Source organism: Polypterus senegalus, chromosome 11 (genome assembly GCF_016835505.1).
Source record: "Polypterus senegalus isolate Bchr_013 chromosome 11, ASM1683550v1, whole genome shotgun sequence".
Classification (NCBI taxonomy): domain Eukaryota; kingdom Metazoa; phylum Chordata; class Cladistia; order Polypteriformes; family Polypteridae; genus Polypterus; species Polypterus senegalus.
Genome location: NC_053164.1, coordinates 140723099 through 140736374, shown reverse-complemented (window position 1 = coordinate 140736374; position 13276 = coordinate 140723099). Strand labels below are relative to the sequence as shown.

The window sequence follows — 13276 nt, the reverse complement described above, 5'->3', positions numbered from 1 at the left end:
GTTCCGTTACTTTAGTTCCAATGCCTAAACCAGTAGTTACGTTGCAGGCATTAAGTAAAAGACCTATGAAAAGTGCATTAACAACAAGTGGGAAGTGTTCATTTTAAAATTCAACGTAATTTTATTTACAAAATATGCTTTGCATGTCTTTGGGTTGCCACAAATTACTGTATATTAATATTAACAATTAGAGTCAAACTGTGTTCAAAAAATGTAAAGTGAAACAGAACACCAAATCTAGTTAGAAAAAAAAAGAGTGGTTACTGGGAATGGGGCTTCAGATAAATCAGATTTCACTGGAAGAATTTGATTACTATAGTTAAAAATGTACATAGGGATTTGGTTTCTTAAAAAAAACAAAAAAAGGTTAAATGCATTAGGGCAGGGGTGCCCAATGCATCGATCGCGATCGACCGGTAGATCGCGTTGCATTCAAAAAAATTTTCCTCCCTATGGCATTTGCTACTTGATTGACATACAGGGTGGCCAGTCTGAGATCTGTCTTCTAACACACTGGTCATCCCACACACATAATCAAACGTGCGAGCTATTGCAAAACTCCGGCTGTGATCTAGTTAGCCTTCCAATTTATATCGACTAAAGAAGGGATTTAAAAAAAAAATGGGCTGGATGTGGAATTGGAAGAGGATTTTTTTTCTCACAATGTCACAATCGAAGTGCATTTGTCTGATCTGTCAATCTATCAGTGCTATTCCAAAGAAGGAAAATGTGGAAAGGCACTTTCGAACTGTTCATAAAAACTACGAAACTGACTTCCTTCCAAAAAGCGATCTGAGAAAGAGAAAGGAGAGGGAACTAAAATCGGCTGAATTCAAAAGCTCCTTGACTGCATTATTCAGCTCTACTTATTTATGTGAGTCAGCCTTTTCCCACATGAAGATTATTAAATCCAAATACTGTAGTGACCATAAATGTATTGAATTGTTATTGTGCCATAAAGGTTATTCAGTTATGCAAGGTACGACAACATATATTTTATGTATAAAGTATACTCATATATATATATATATATATATATATATATATATATATATATATATATATATATATATATATATATATATATATATATATATATATATCATTTTTAATGTAGATAGATCATTTCGACCTGGTCATTTAAAAGTAGCTTTCAAGCCGAAAAAGTGTGGGCACCCCTGCATTAGGGTATCCTTTAGGTTGTTTTCGGCTTTGTGAGTATAAAAATCTAGTGTGCAGAAATTGTGTAAATATTTCTTCACATACTTTGTTTAGAAAGGCAACAGAATTTTGGTAAACCTAGAAATAAATCTTAAATTGATTATTATCCAAATTCCTGCATAAAAACAAATTAAATCAAGGTAGAACATACATAACTTTGATTAGTGATTATCAATTAGGTTCTGGTTTTTATTTTAGTTTGGGAAAGGGATGTCATTTTTTTCTCCAGCAGTTTGTGATACTATCAATAGGTACATCAAAATGAAAGTGGGATTTTTAAACTTTAGCATTTTAAACAGTGACCCATGCCATTTAAAAATGCTTTTCCATAATCCTCCAGAAACAATTCTTCAATTTTAATTTTTGGAACCACTGTTATCTTGTAAACCTATTAACATTTTTTGGTACAGTGTAAAGGTTACATTACACCATGAGAACATAAATCACATGTGTTGCCTAGCTACATGTACCAGATATTTGCAAAATATTATTATTGTCCAAATTCCATGCCTTTTAAATATGAACTGTTTATTCCTTTCAATAGATTTCCCATGGTCCCAGAAAATTCAAAGTGCACTTGTTGATGTCTTCAAATTGTCAAATTTCCGGCCTCTACAGCTGCAGACAATCAACATTACAATGTCAAGAAAAGACATTTTCCTCATCATGCCCACTGGGGGAGGAAAGAGTTTGTGCTACCAACTACCCGCAGTCTGCTCAGATGGTATGGCTTATTATTGACTAACATTTGTTATTTGTCATATTAGTTTTAAAGTTTAATTGTCTATGTAAGATTGGTAAATGGATAAGATGACTATTTATTTGGAGGTTTTGCTTGTCATTTTCATTGTTCTCCATAAGACTGGTAAATGGGCAAGATTACTATTTATTTGGAGGATTTGCTTCTCATTTTCTTGTGCTGAATACACACAAATGGAAGAATTGAGTAAACTCTTAAGAGTGTCCTTTTTAATCATTTATAGATAAATAACAAGAAAATTTGTTTTCCATACTTCCATTTATTTAATTTTACTGGTAGGAAAATTACTCAGCTACACCTGGTATGGAATCATGCAGGAGGGAACCTTCATAGGTATTGCAGAGATTGAGGCACTCCGAATTGAGACAACTACTGTCAGGAGTGGCTGTCGGTTGGGTAAAGAAGACAGTATACAAGTTATTGACTTATTTGGCTGACACTTTTATCCAAGGTGATTTAAAACATTTGAAAAACATTACATTTCTTTTATTTTTCTGATTGGAACACAGACATGTGAAGTGACTTGCTCATAGACACACAGTGTCAATAGTTTGAACTCGCATTGCTGGGGTTTGAAGTGCAAATCCTTACCCCCTATGCCACTTTTTCAGCTTGGGAGCTACTTTTAAAATGACCAGATTGAAATGATCTACCTACATTAAAAATGCTATATATATACTGTATATCTATTATAAAAGAAAATCCTGTGGAATGAATGACTAGGAGACGATACATGATCTTCACGCTAAGATCATGAAAGACAAATGAAAGAACCGCAAGACGAAAGAGAATGGGTAAAAAAAATCAGTAGTGTAAAAGGAAGCAGCACACACAGATACAGGTGTCTCAGTGCATATAAAGCGTATAAAGGACAATACGTTATAAATGAAATGTCGATGAATAAAAGATTGCATTTGCGCAAAAAAAAGGAAATTAATCATGCTTTAAAAAGATCGAAGGGCAGCACAACAGCCGTGCTCACTCCCCCCGAGAACGCGAGCAGTGCTTGCCACCCCCCTCAGAGAAAGTGAGCAGTGCTCCCACCCTCAGAACAAGAACAGCGCTCACACTCCCTATCCAAGAATGCGAGCAGCATTATACGTCCTGCAAGAAAGATTTTAACCAGGCCCAGAGCCGGAATTAAAGGACAAATATTGTTTTTACAACGTCACGCGAGACCAGGCAATGAGCCATCATTTAAAACAAGTCCACAGACATCTAACCTAGCAGTAGTTAGATTGCATTTGGCAGTTAAGCATCATGTGCTCCCAGCTCTTAAAACAACGACATGCGACAAGCAGAAGAGGCAGCTCGCAATCACATATCCTTAGCGTGCGTTCAGGCATAACCCCCTTCACAACACGAGCAGCAAGAATGTGATGTAACCATGCACGGGGCCAGGTAATTAAGGACAAGTATTGTTTATACAAAAGTTTTTAAAGTAAAAGTGAAAATAATGCATATGTAACAATTCCCAAGAAAATAACAATCTCTTTAAATTGTATATTGCCTGCCAAAGGTAAAGTAATCCCTAATGGAGGATCGCAGGAATCGTGGGAAAGAGGGGTGCTTTCATCGGATTAGCGCTATTTCAGATGTGGAATGGCCAAATGGGAGAGGCAGCTTAATGAATGAGGTCTCCAGGACTTAAAACAAATCCAGATCATATTATGTGATACCATCTAATGTGAAATTCTACTCCGTACTTCTACAATTTTTGTTTTCATACTGTATTGAGGATTACCATTCAATTTCTGTTCTGTGTATTGTACTGTATTGTATTGACCCAATTCTTTTTGCCACTGCACGCCCAACCTACCTGGAAAGGGGTCTCTGTTTGAACTGCCTTTCCCAAGGTTTCTTCGATTTTTTTTTTTTTTCATCTATAGGATCACCTATCGCTTGTAGTTTTTTGCTTTTCAGAACATTCTTTGTGAACCCTTGAAATGGTTGTGTGTAAAATGCCCAAGATAATAGCTTTTTGAGAGATGCTAAAACCAACATGCCTAGCACCAACTATTATGTCGCATTCAGAGTTGCTAAAATTGCTCATTTTGTCCATTCCAATCTGCAACTCAAGCCTCACTAGAGTGTGAAATGCTGGTCAGCCTGGTTTATACTCACACCACTATCATGTGAACTATAATGAATTGGAGTTTAGAATGTGTGTGAAGGTGAGGTAGAAGTATACCTACTTGTAAAACTCTGGTAACTAACAGTAAGTACAAATTAGAAACTTTATTTAAAGGAACCTACCCAACTTCCTTCATCTTGTATTTCTGTCTGTCTTTGAGGTCCTACTGATTAATTCAGATAGCCTCACCAGAGTATATAAAAAAAATCCTCAAGGAATTTACCCCTTAATGAGCTTAGAAACCTATGGGAAAAAAATGTTTGTTTTTTTTTTTGAAATTTTAGAAATTTTATTGCAATCATTCCATACAAATCAATCAATTTTTACAAAAAGCAGAATTGAGAACAAGTCAACCCCCACCCCAGAGAGAGAGAGCAAGGCCAACGGAGTAAGATTTAAGGCTTGTAAACATACCTAAATTGATGAGTTTGGTAAGCCAATAGAGATGAATGGAGAAGAAAAAGAAATACAGAAATAATTGCTTCCTCTGTGCTTTAAGAGCTTATTTTAAAATTTTACTGATTAGATCCTGCCATGTTTTGAAAAAAATCTGTACAGATCCTCTAACTGAGTATTTGATTTTTTCCAATTTTAAATTGTATAAAACATTGGTTTCCCACTGACTTAAAAGAGGAGAGCTTGGATTTTTCCAGTTTATCAGAATAAGTCTGCGTGCCAAGAGTGTAGTGAATGCAATCACAGTTTGTTTGTCTTTCTCCACTTTAAACCCATCTGGAAGAACCCCAAACACAGCTGTTAATGGGTTAGGAGGGATTGTGAGACCAAGGCTGTCTGAAAGGTAATTAAAAATTTTGGTCCAGAATGATGTTAATTTGGTGCAGGCTCTAAACATGTGACCCAGTGAGGCTGGGACTTGATTGCAGCGTTTGCAGGTTGGATCTTGTCCTGGAAACATTTTGGAGAGTTTTAGATGAGACAGATGTGCTCGATATATAATTTTGAGTTGTATAATTGTATGCTTTGCGCATATGGAGCTTGAGTGAATTCTCTGCATTGCTACTTTCCACTCCTTTTCTGATATATTAATTGAGAGATCTTTTTCCCAGTGTCCTCTTGGATTTTTAAAAAGGAGGGACTGTAAAATGATTTTATATATTGTAGAGATGGGTGCAAGATGAGGAAAATTGGGAAGGTTCTGTTTAACAAAGTTCCTAATTTGAAGATAGTGAAAGAAATGTGTAGCTGGAATGTTAAATTTGAAATGTAATTGTTCATAGGATGCAAAGACGTTCTCTATATAAAGATCTCTAAGTAAGTTAATCCCAAATTTTTTCCATATTTTAAAAAATAAATCTCAACTAAAATTTCAGAGAAAGAACACAACTCAGCTATTCATAGAATGCAGTCTGTTTCAAAATGCGCCAAATACAACATAATTGAAGGACAGATTGTTAAATGTTGATATGTGTATCTCATTTAAAATGTACCCAGGGCAACATCCAGCCTGTGGGCAATGTCATTAAGCACTTGCATTTCTAGGTCCATGTTTTCTTAAAAATATATACAAGTATTTGTTAAAACATTTGCAGTACCACTTATTGGGATACAGAATAATGAAGTGGGTGAATTCAAAACTTTTTTTTTTTTTTTTAACGTTCAACATTTAATACAATTATGTTTTTAATAAACACATACATATACTTTTGATCTTTGTTTTTAAATGTACATGGCAGGAAAATTGCAGCAATGCTCTGTAAAAGCTAAACTTGCTTAACTTGCTTAAATCTGCAGAAATTATCAAGTTAATTAAGCTTTTTTTATTTCTTCAATTACAGTGGTAAAATTTGGAAAGGCTTCCCAGAATATGTGTTTAACACATTATGTTCCTTATTTTCCAGGATTTACACTGGTGATTGCACCATTGGTTTCTTTGATGGAAGATCAGATCATGTTTCTAGAAAAGTTTGGTATTTCGGCTGCCACACTTAATGCTTCCAGCTCCAAGGTAGCTATGATTTTGATGTCTATGTCAAGGTTATTATAAATTCAACATGTTAGCCTTGATAATGTATTTTTAGTTTTAGAATAGATTTTATCTCACAAAGACATTTCTACTTGTGTATATATACAGTCTATATGTATGTATGTATGTATGTATGTGTGTGCATGTGATTTCTACCAGGGAACATGATCAGAGGAAAGGTGGTTAAAATTACAGGAACCCATGGCGATATATAGCAAATAAAGAGGGGATGATAGGTATATGGGGGTTATTGGTCATAAAGTCTTATTATCTGCATAATCTTCTTTTCAAGCCTGCATATGAAGGGGTTAAGTCCAAATGCCTATTAATGGTGTTTTCATTGGATAGCCATGTTTCAGTCAGTTCTCTGGCACTTTTAGCATTAGGCTTTAATTTTACTTGTACAGAGTCCTATTTAAATGCGTGTCCCATCGAACTTGTATGTGTGTAAATCAGAGATTGTGGGTCCTTTCTTCTGACTACTTTGCGATGTTCCTGTATATGTGTGCCGTTTTTGATGTCTGCCCCACGTATACTGCTGGACATGCTTTTGCTTTTAGCATTACAAATTACTATACGCAGCATGTTTATGAGCTTGTGTGCTTCTTTGATGCCTGCTATGGACAGGATACGTGCTGTACCTTCTGATACCCTGTGATAAGAAGAAAGTGTGTGCCAGGTGAGATGGGGGTGGGTCAAGTTGGAGTCAATTGTTTGCTAATGTCTCTGGCATCTCCCCTGTACAGGTGACTGTTCTATTGAGACTAATGTGAAAATTTTATTTTAAAACTAATAAGGCAAGTGACACAGTGCTAGCTGCTGTTAGAGAATGCTAAAAAGTAAGATGGATTTATTTGTAGACACTTCTACATTTTTCTACATTAGAAATAACCGTAATGAAAAGATAGGTTGTCACTCCAAATGATGGGAGCTTGACTAATTTATGAAAGTAGAAGAGAAGTGAGGATGGCCTCTTTTCAGGTTTTTATGGAGTCTGGAAAACTGTCTTATCAGGTGGTATTAATTTGTGAAATTTTGTGAAACATCCTTATCAACAAAGCATCAAGTTGTGTTTTAGTTTTTTGTGTGCTCATTTAGGATGTTCTATCACAGGAAGAAAAAAAATTGTATTTGTAGGTATTTTATATCCTTGTTTCTCCTGTTTCCAGGAACATGCCAAATGGGTTCAGAATGCTATGCTGAACAAATCATCTGACTTTAAGCTTCTCTATGTGACCCCAGAGAAGATTTCTAAGAGCAAACTTTTTATGTCAAAGCTAGAGAAGGCTTATCACCTTGGACGCCTAAGTAGAATTGCAGTGGACGAGGTACATTGCTGCAGCCAGTGGGGACACGACTTCAGGCCAGGTCTGTCATTATGAACTTATTATCAATGGTGGTCCATGCTGTGACGAGTAGATTGTGAAGTCTTGAGTAAAATCCTGTGAATGCAGTTATTGCAGCTGACCCCTATAATAAAGCATAATCATTTAAGTATATTCTGAAAATGCAGACTATTTTTATTTGCTTTTCTGAAGTGTCACATAAAATACTACTGGCTGTTCCACTTTAGAAAAACCAGTTTACATGTATAATCATTATATCAGCAATCTAATAATTATGCTACCTGTATCCATTACTGGTGCCATTGGTTACACCTAGCTATCACATTATTTCATATGGTAAAGGAATAACAATTACCATAAAAAATTTCAAAATAATTTATTTTTGGTCTGTACTCCCAGTGATGGTAAACAGAAAATAACTTGCAACATAACCAAAAGCAGTCCTGTTTAATTCCATCTTGACAAGTATGTCCATTTACTCTCCCTAATTTAAACTCCAGATTCCGACAGCTTTTTCTCCCAGTTGTGATTATGTGAGATGTTATTATGTTTCATTTTTTTGTCATCCTATAGTGCACATTCAAGTTAATGAATTTTCCAAAAAGCCCATCTGCTACCTTTTGGTGGCAATAGATAACCTCATGCCTCCTGTGTTGCATGCCTGGGGTCTCATGTATAAACGGTGCATATGAACAAAAATGTTCTGTACTCCTGTCTCCACTCTCAAATCACGATGTATAAACCTAAACTTGGCATAAAGCCATGCACATGTTCACGCTAGCTAAATGCTTAGCATACGCAAGTTCTCCGCTCGATTTTGCAAACTGGTGGCACCCAGCATCAAAACAGTGCTTTTGTTCCAGTGTGGTTTCCCTTTCTTTTTTAGATCCACATCCCTGACGCAGCTTTATCATATACAATGAAATTAACTGCATATTGTTGATTAGTTTAAGGCATCCGATTGTAATTAACCTGTAACAATATAATGGTCCAGGGAATGGCCAAACTATTCTAAATACCATAGCTGCTTTAGCATTGTTCCTCTCAATGCACCACTCAGACTATTTATCCCACTGTATCTGAGTGTGCAATCTGATCGGAAAGAGAATTATCGGTATACAGCATCAAGCACACGCTGCCTCAGCCATGCACACGGTCTACTGAACAGCTCTCAAAAGGCAAACACTTCAGAGCCTTTCCTGTAGGGACATCGTGGTTCAGAAACAGTTTTATCCCAAGAACTATAAACGTACTCAATCAGTCCATCAAGTGCTCCTTGTAGAACTGTTTGTACTTATTAGTACAATTACCTCACTGTAAACTTGCGATACAGTTATAATATTGCACAATCTGAGCCACTTTATAAAGCGTGTATTTACATATAATGGCGATCTAATTTTTAAGATGAAATGCAGCAAAATATGTTCATTACATTATACAGATAAAATGTTATCATCATTTAAATAATCTGTATCCTCTTTAATAAAACCCCTGTGTGCGTCCAGGTGTCCATTTGTGTGTGTCTTTTGGTGAAGTGCGCATGCGCCGGGCCACACGGCACGTGTTCAGTCTCTTCCTGTGCATTCCCTGTGCAGAGAGAGAGAGAGAGAGAGAAAGAGAGACAGACAGACAGACAGACAGACAGACAGGCACACACACACAGAGAGGCAGGTGCACGAGAGACAGACACACACACACACACACACACACGAGAGACAGACACACATACACACACACAGAGGCGCGCGCCAGACAGACACACACAGGCACGTGACCGACAGACAGACAGACAGACGGACACAAACACACACACAGATAGGCGAGAGAGACAGACACACACACACACACAGAGACACAGAGGCGCCCGCTTAAGAGCGACACACACACACACAGAGACACACAAAAACACACACACAGTCCCGCAAGAGAGACACACACACAGGCACGCGCATGCATTGTTGCAATGTTACTTTTCTTGGTTGTTTATTAAATTACGGATTTTTCAAATGTTCATTTTTTTCCTGGTGCTTAAAACTCATTTAAAAAAAAGTGTTTTTAGTGTGCGGGTCGTAAGGCTATAGTGCAAACTCTTGCAGTGTTGGTTTTCTCTGTTGTTCAAGGTTTTCTTAGTGTTATTCAATGTTTTTACATTTAGTTTACTATTACTCTGTGCATTCAATGGTATAATTAACTATATTTGTGCTTAAAAACTTAAAAAAATATATATTTACATACAGTTCATACGGTCTGGAATGGTTTCATTGTATTTACATACAGTCCTATTGGGGGAAATTACTTCAGTTCACAACCAAATCGGGTTACAACCAGAGTTTTGGAACGAATTATGGTCGTGAACCGAGGTTCCACTGTATTACTGTCAGACAATATTACAGGCATTTTACGGAAATACAAACCAGTATTACTGAGAGAGAAAATTAAAGGGACACAATACAGTGACGCATATTACAGCCACATACAAGGTCTGTTGCCATTTAGTATAGACTGTTCCTACTAATGTTTATGCACTACTGTTCTAGCGCCTGTTATTGTAACGGGCTTAATGGCTAGTTGTTAATAATTAAACATGTGAGGACACTGTGCCTCGTTCAGGGATCATTCCTGCCTTGTGCTGTATTCTTGCTGGGTCTGGCGTGACACTGGAAGGAGAGATGGATAGAATAATTAAACATGTACTACGAAGATATTTCATTGTTCCTTAAACTTTTTGAAGAATCTGCGTTCTAAGCTTACAGATTCCCTAACGTCTATTACAGAGCTGATTGTGTGGAAATTGGTTACTTGGAGAAAGAAAAGGAAGGATAGGAATTGGGGGCTAGTAAGTTTGAAAGAGACAGTACTGCTGCAATAAATTATTTCATCGACGGTCGCACAGCAAGCATATTGCGTGAGGCAGTCTGTGGACAGGGCGCTTAGCTCGTCACTATCACTGCACCACTGTGTTCCCATGTTTAATAACATACTTTAACTCCTGCCATTATGAAAATGATATCAAGTAAACATCTCAGTATTTAGTTATTCAGAGAGCTGTAATATCACAAATGTAATGGATTCTGTGTCCAGTCATTTAAGAAGCACGTAGTGATTCACACACACAGAGCAGATTTAGGAACACATGCAAAACAAAGCATTTAACGTGCTACTATAGTTATGATGGTATTTGAGAAAGTTTATGCTATTCTACTTTAATCTCGAAATTTCCACTTTAATCACATAGTTTATTTTGTCATTAAAGTTAAAATTTTGAGCTTTTTTCTCAGTGGCCCTATATTGTTTTTTCCTTTTCTCTGTACCCTAATAAGTTTTAATATGACACTCAGACGGTGGGCTACGACTCGCCTTTTCATGGCAACTTTGATATCTGACAACTTCTTTTTTTATTTCAGGCACTTTGTGAACTTGAGCTTTCGAGTTTCTTTGACACTCTATGTCACTCGATCAACTTCCTTTTGTTGTTTATACCACTGTTTAAACCAACAAATAGTACGTTTTTCCTTGCCTCCACTTGGTATTCACTGAAATTCTACTATTTCTCCCCATGCTTTTGCCATTATCTTTTCACAGAGCTTAAGGGCTATTTATATTGATTTGCATATTCAAAGAGGCATAATTCTGGGAGGAGACAGGGCGGGACAGCAGCCGCATGCACATTACTTTTCACGTTGACTGGGATTTATGGAGCGGAAGAGCGTGGAAGTTGGCGAACCCACAGATTTATGCATCTGCATTTTTTTTGTGCATACGCACATTTCCGCTTTTGTCCTTACACCGTGTTTTAGTGTAAATTCTACGCATGGCATTATGCATGAGGCCCCTGTTAACTGTCTTTGTGGAACTGACAGATTTTTTGCATTTCTCAATGCATACTCCACATTTCCTCCCAAATCTTACAGCTGTGCATGGTAATTTGTGACTCTCAAATGGCCTGTATGAGTAAATGTTGATCTTTGTGTTTGTGTGTGTGTGTGTGTGGGAGAGAGTTTGAGCTGCAGTGTGCTGATTACCCCCCATAGGTGTTTTGCTTTCAGTTCTTCCAGAATAGGGTTTTGCCCCTGTAACCCAAAACTGAGTTAAGCAGTTTGCCAAAGAATAAATAGGTGGACAACAGTAACAATTTATTTTGTAGAGCCCAAAATCTCATCACAAATGACTCAGTTCGCTTTAATATGTGGGGTCAAACAAGGATGAGTCCTTGGGCCGACCCTTTTTAATATGTATATGCTACCCCTGGGTCACATCATCCACAAGCATGGAGTTTCATTCATGCTTGTGCTGCTCTATGTGAGACTGGATTTGATTTCTTTTACACCCCCATCAACTCTTTCCTCTTGCTTGGATGAGATTGAGGCCTGGATGTCCAAGAACTTCCTCAAGCTGAACAGCACTAAAACTGAACTGTTTTAAACTTTTAACCTAATTTTTTTAACTTTTTTAACTTCATTCCTCTGTAAATTGTATTTCCTTTTCTGACCATACCATTATCCTCTCCCCTTCTGCTACAAATCCTGGTGTCAAATTAGACTCCCATCTGTCATTTGATACATATGTCCATCACCTTTGTAAAATTGCATTCCTTCATCACTGAAACATAGCCAAACTCCGTCCCTACCTCTCCCTCTGTGATACTGAAAAGCTGGTTCATGCCGTTGTCTCATCCAGGCTGGATTATTGTAATGCGCTCCTCATCGGGATCCCCAGCAAGAGCCTTCAAAAGCTCCAACAGATTCAAAATAGTGCTGCAAGAATCCTGATGAGAATATGGAAATATGAACACATTTCACCAATCCTTCGGTCACTTCATTGGCTCCCTATTCACCTCCGTATTGAATACAAACTCAGTTTGTTTACTCACCAGTGTATCCATGGAAATGCTCCACAATATCTTAAGGAACTCCCTATACTACAATCCACTACAAGAACCCTCCATTTTACAAATACCTACCGCCTTCACCCCCCTGTGACCAAACTTCATACAATGGGTGACCGAGCCTTTGCAGCCGTTGCTCCACGGCTCTGGAATGCCCTACCAGAGAGCCTGAGAACACAGCAGATTGTGGGCTGTTTTTAAAAAAAAGCTAAAGACTTTTTTATTTACGAAAGCTTATTAACAAGAATGCTGCTAATTATTGTTGTTTTATCTCTGTTTTTATCTTGCTTTGCTTTTGTTTAAACTTTTTTATGGAGCACTTTGAGATTTACTACTAATGTAAAGTGCCCTATAAATAAAATGCATTTTTTTTTTTATTATTATTATTATTATTATTATTATTATAGGCCCAGTTTATTTGGCAGCCCCCAGACTTAACTCTCAAAAATGTATCTGCTTTTAAAAATCTTTCACCCTTTAGAATGCTGCCTTTACAAAAGGTTTAAATAAATTTATTTATTTGTTTTAGTGTGAATCTTTTATGAAAATAAGAATATACATAAAGTATTTAGCACAAAATACAGTAGCTCTTCAATTTCTTTTAACTTTTTCATAACATTGTCAAGTCAAGATTTGAGGGAGTCCAAAGTACTAGTATTTACTACATTACTTGGTGACTTATTCAATATGTATATTGTTCTGTTATTAACTTATTGACAGATTATAAAGTTCTTGGTATCCTGAAGCGCCAGTTTCCAAATGTGCCAGTGATTGGTCTGACTGCCACTGCCACAAGTAGTGTTCTGAAGGACTGCCAGAAAATCCTCTGCTTAGACAAAGTCATAACACTTACTGCCTCATTCAATAGGCCGAACCTTTACTATGAGGTACGTATGGCAATGGCCTAAAAGTACATACTGTACATTGCATATTTTTGTTACCTGCT

General features: G+C 37.0%; 1 protein-coding gene across 2 annotated transcripts in view; it reads left to right on the top strand.

Annotated features, from left to right (window-relative positions):
- Positions 1-13276, top strand: part of recql (RecQ helicase-like) — a 62696-nt gene that overhangs the window by 27551 nt on the left and 21869 nt on the right. For both annotated transcript variants that reach the window (XM_039769697.1, XM_039769698.1), the window contains exons 4-7: positions 1766-1945; positions 5975-6081; positions 7269-7467; positions 13051-13217. In XM_039769697.1, coding sequence (XP_039625631.1) covers positions 1766-1945; positions 5975-6081; positions 7269-7467; positions 13051-13217 — 653 coding nt within the window. The remainder of the gene's footprint in view (positions 1-1765; positions 1946-5974; positions 6082-7268; positions 7468-13050; positions 13218-13276) is intronic.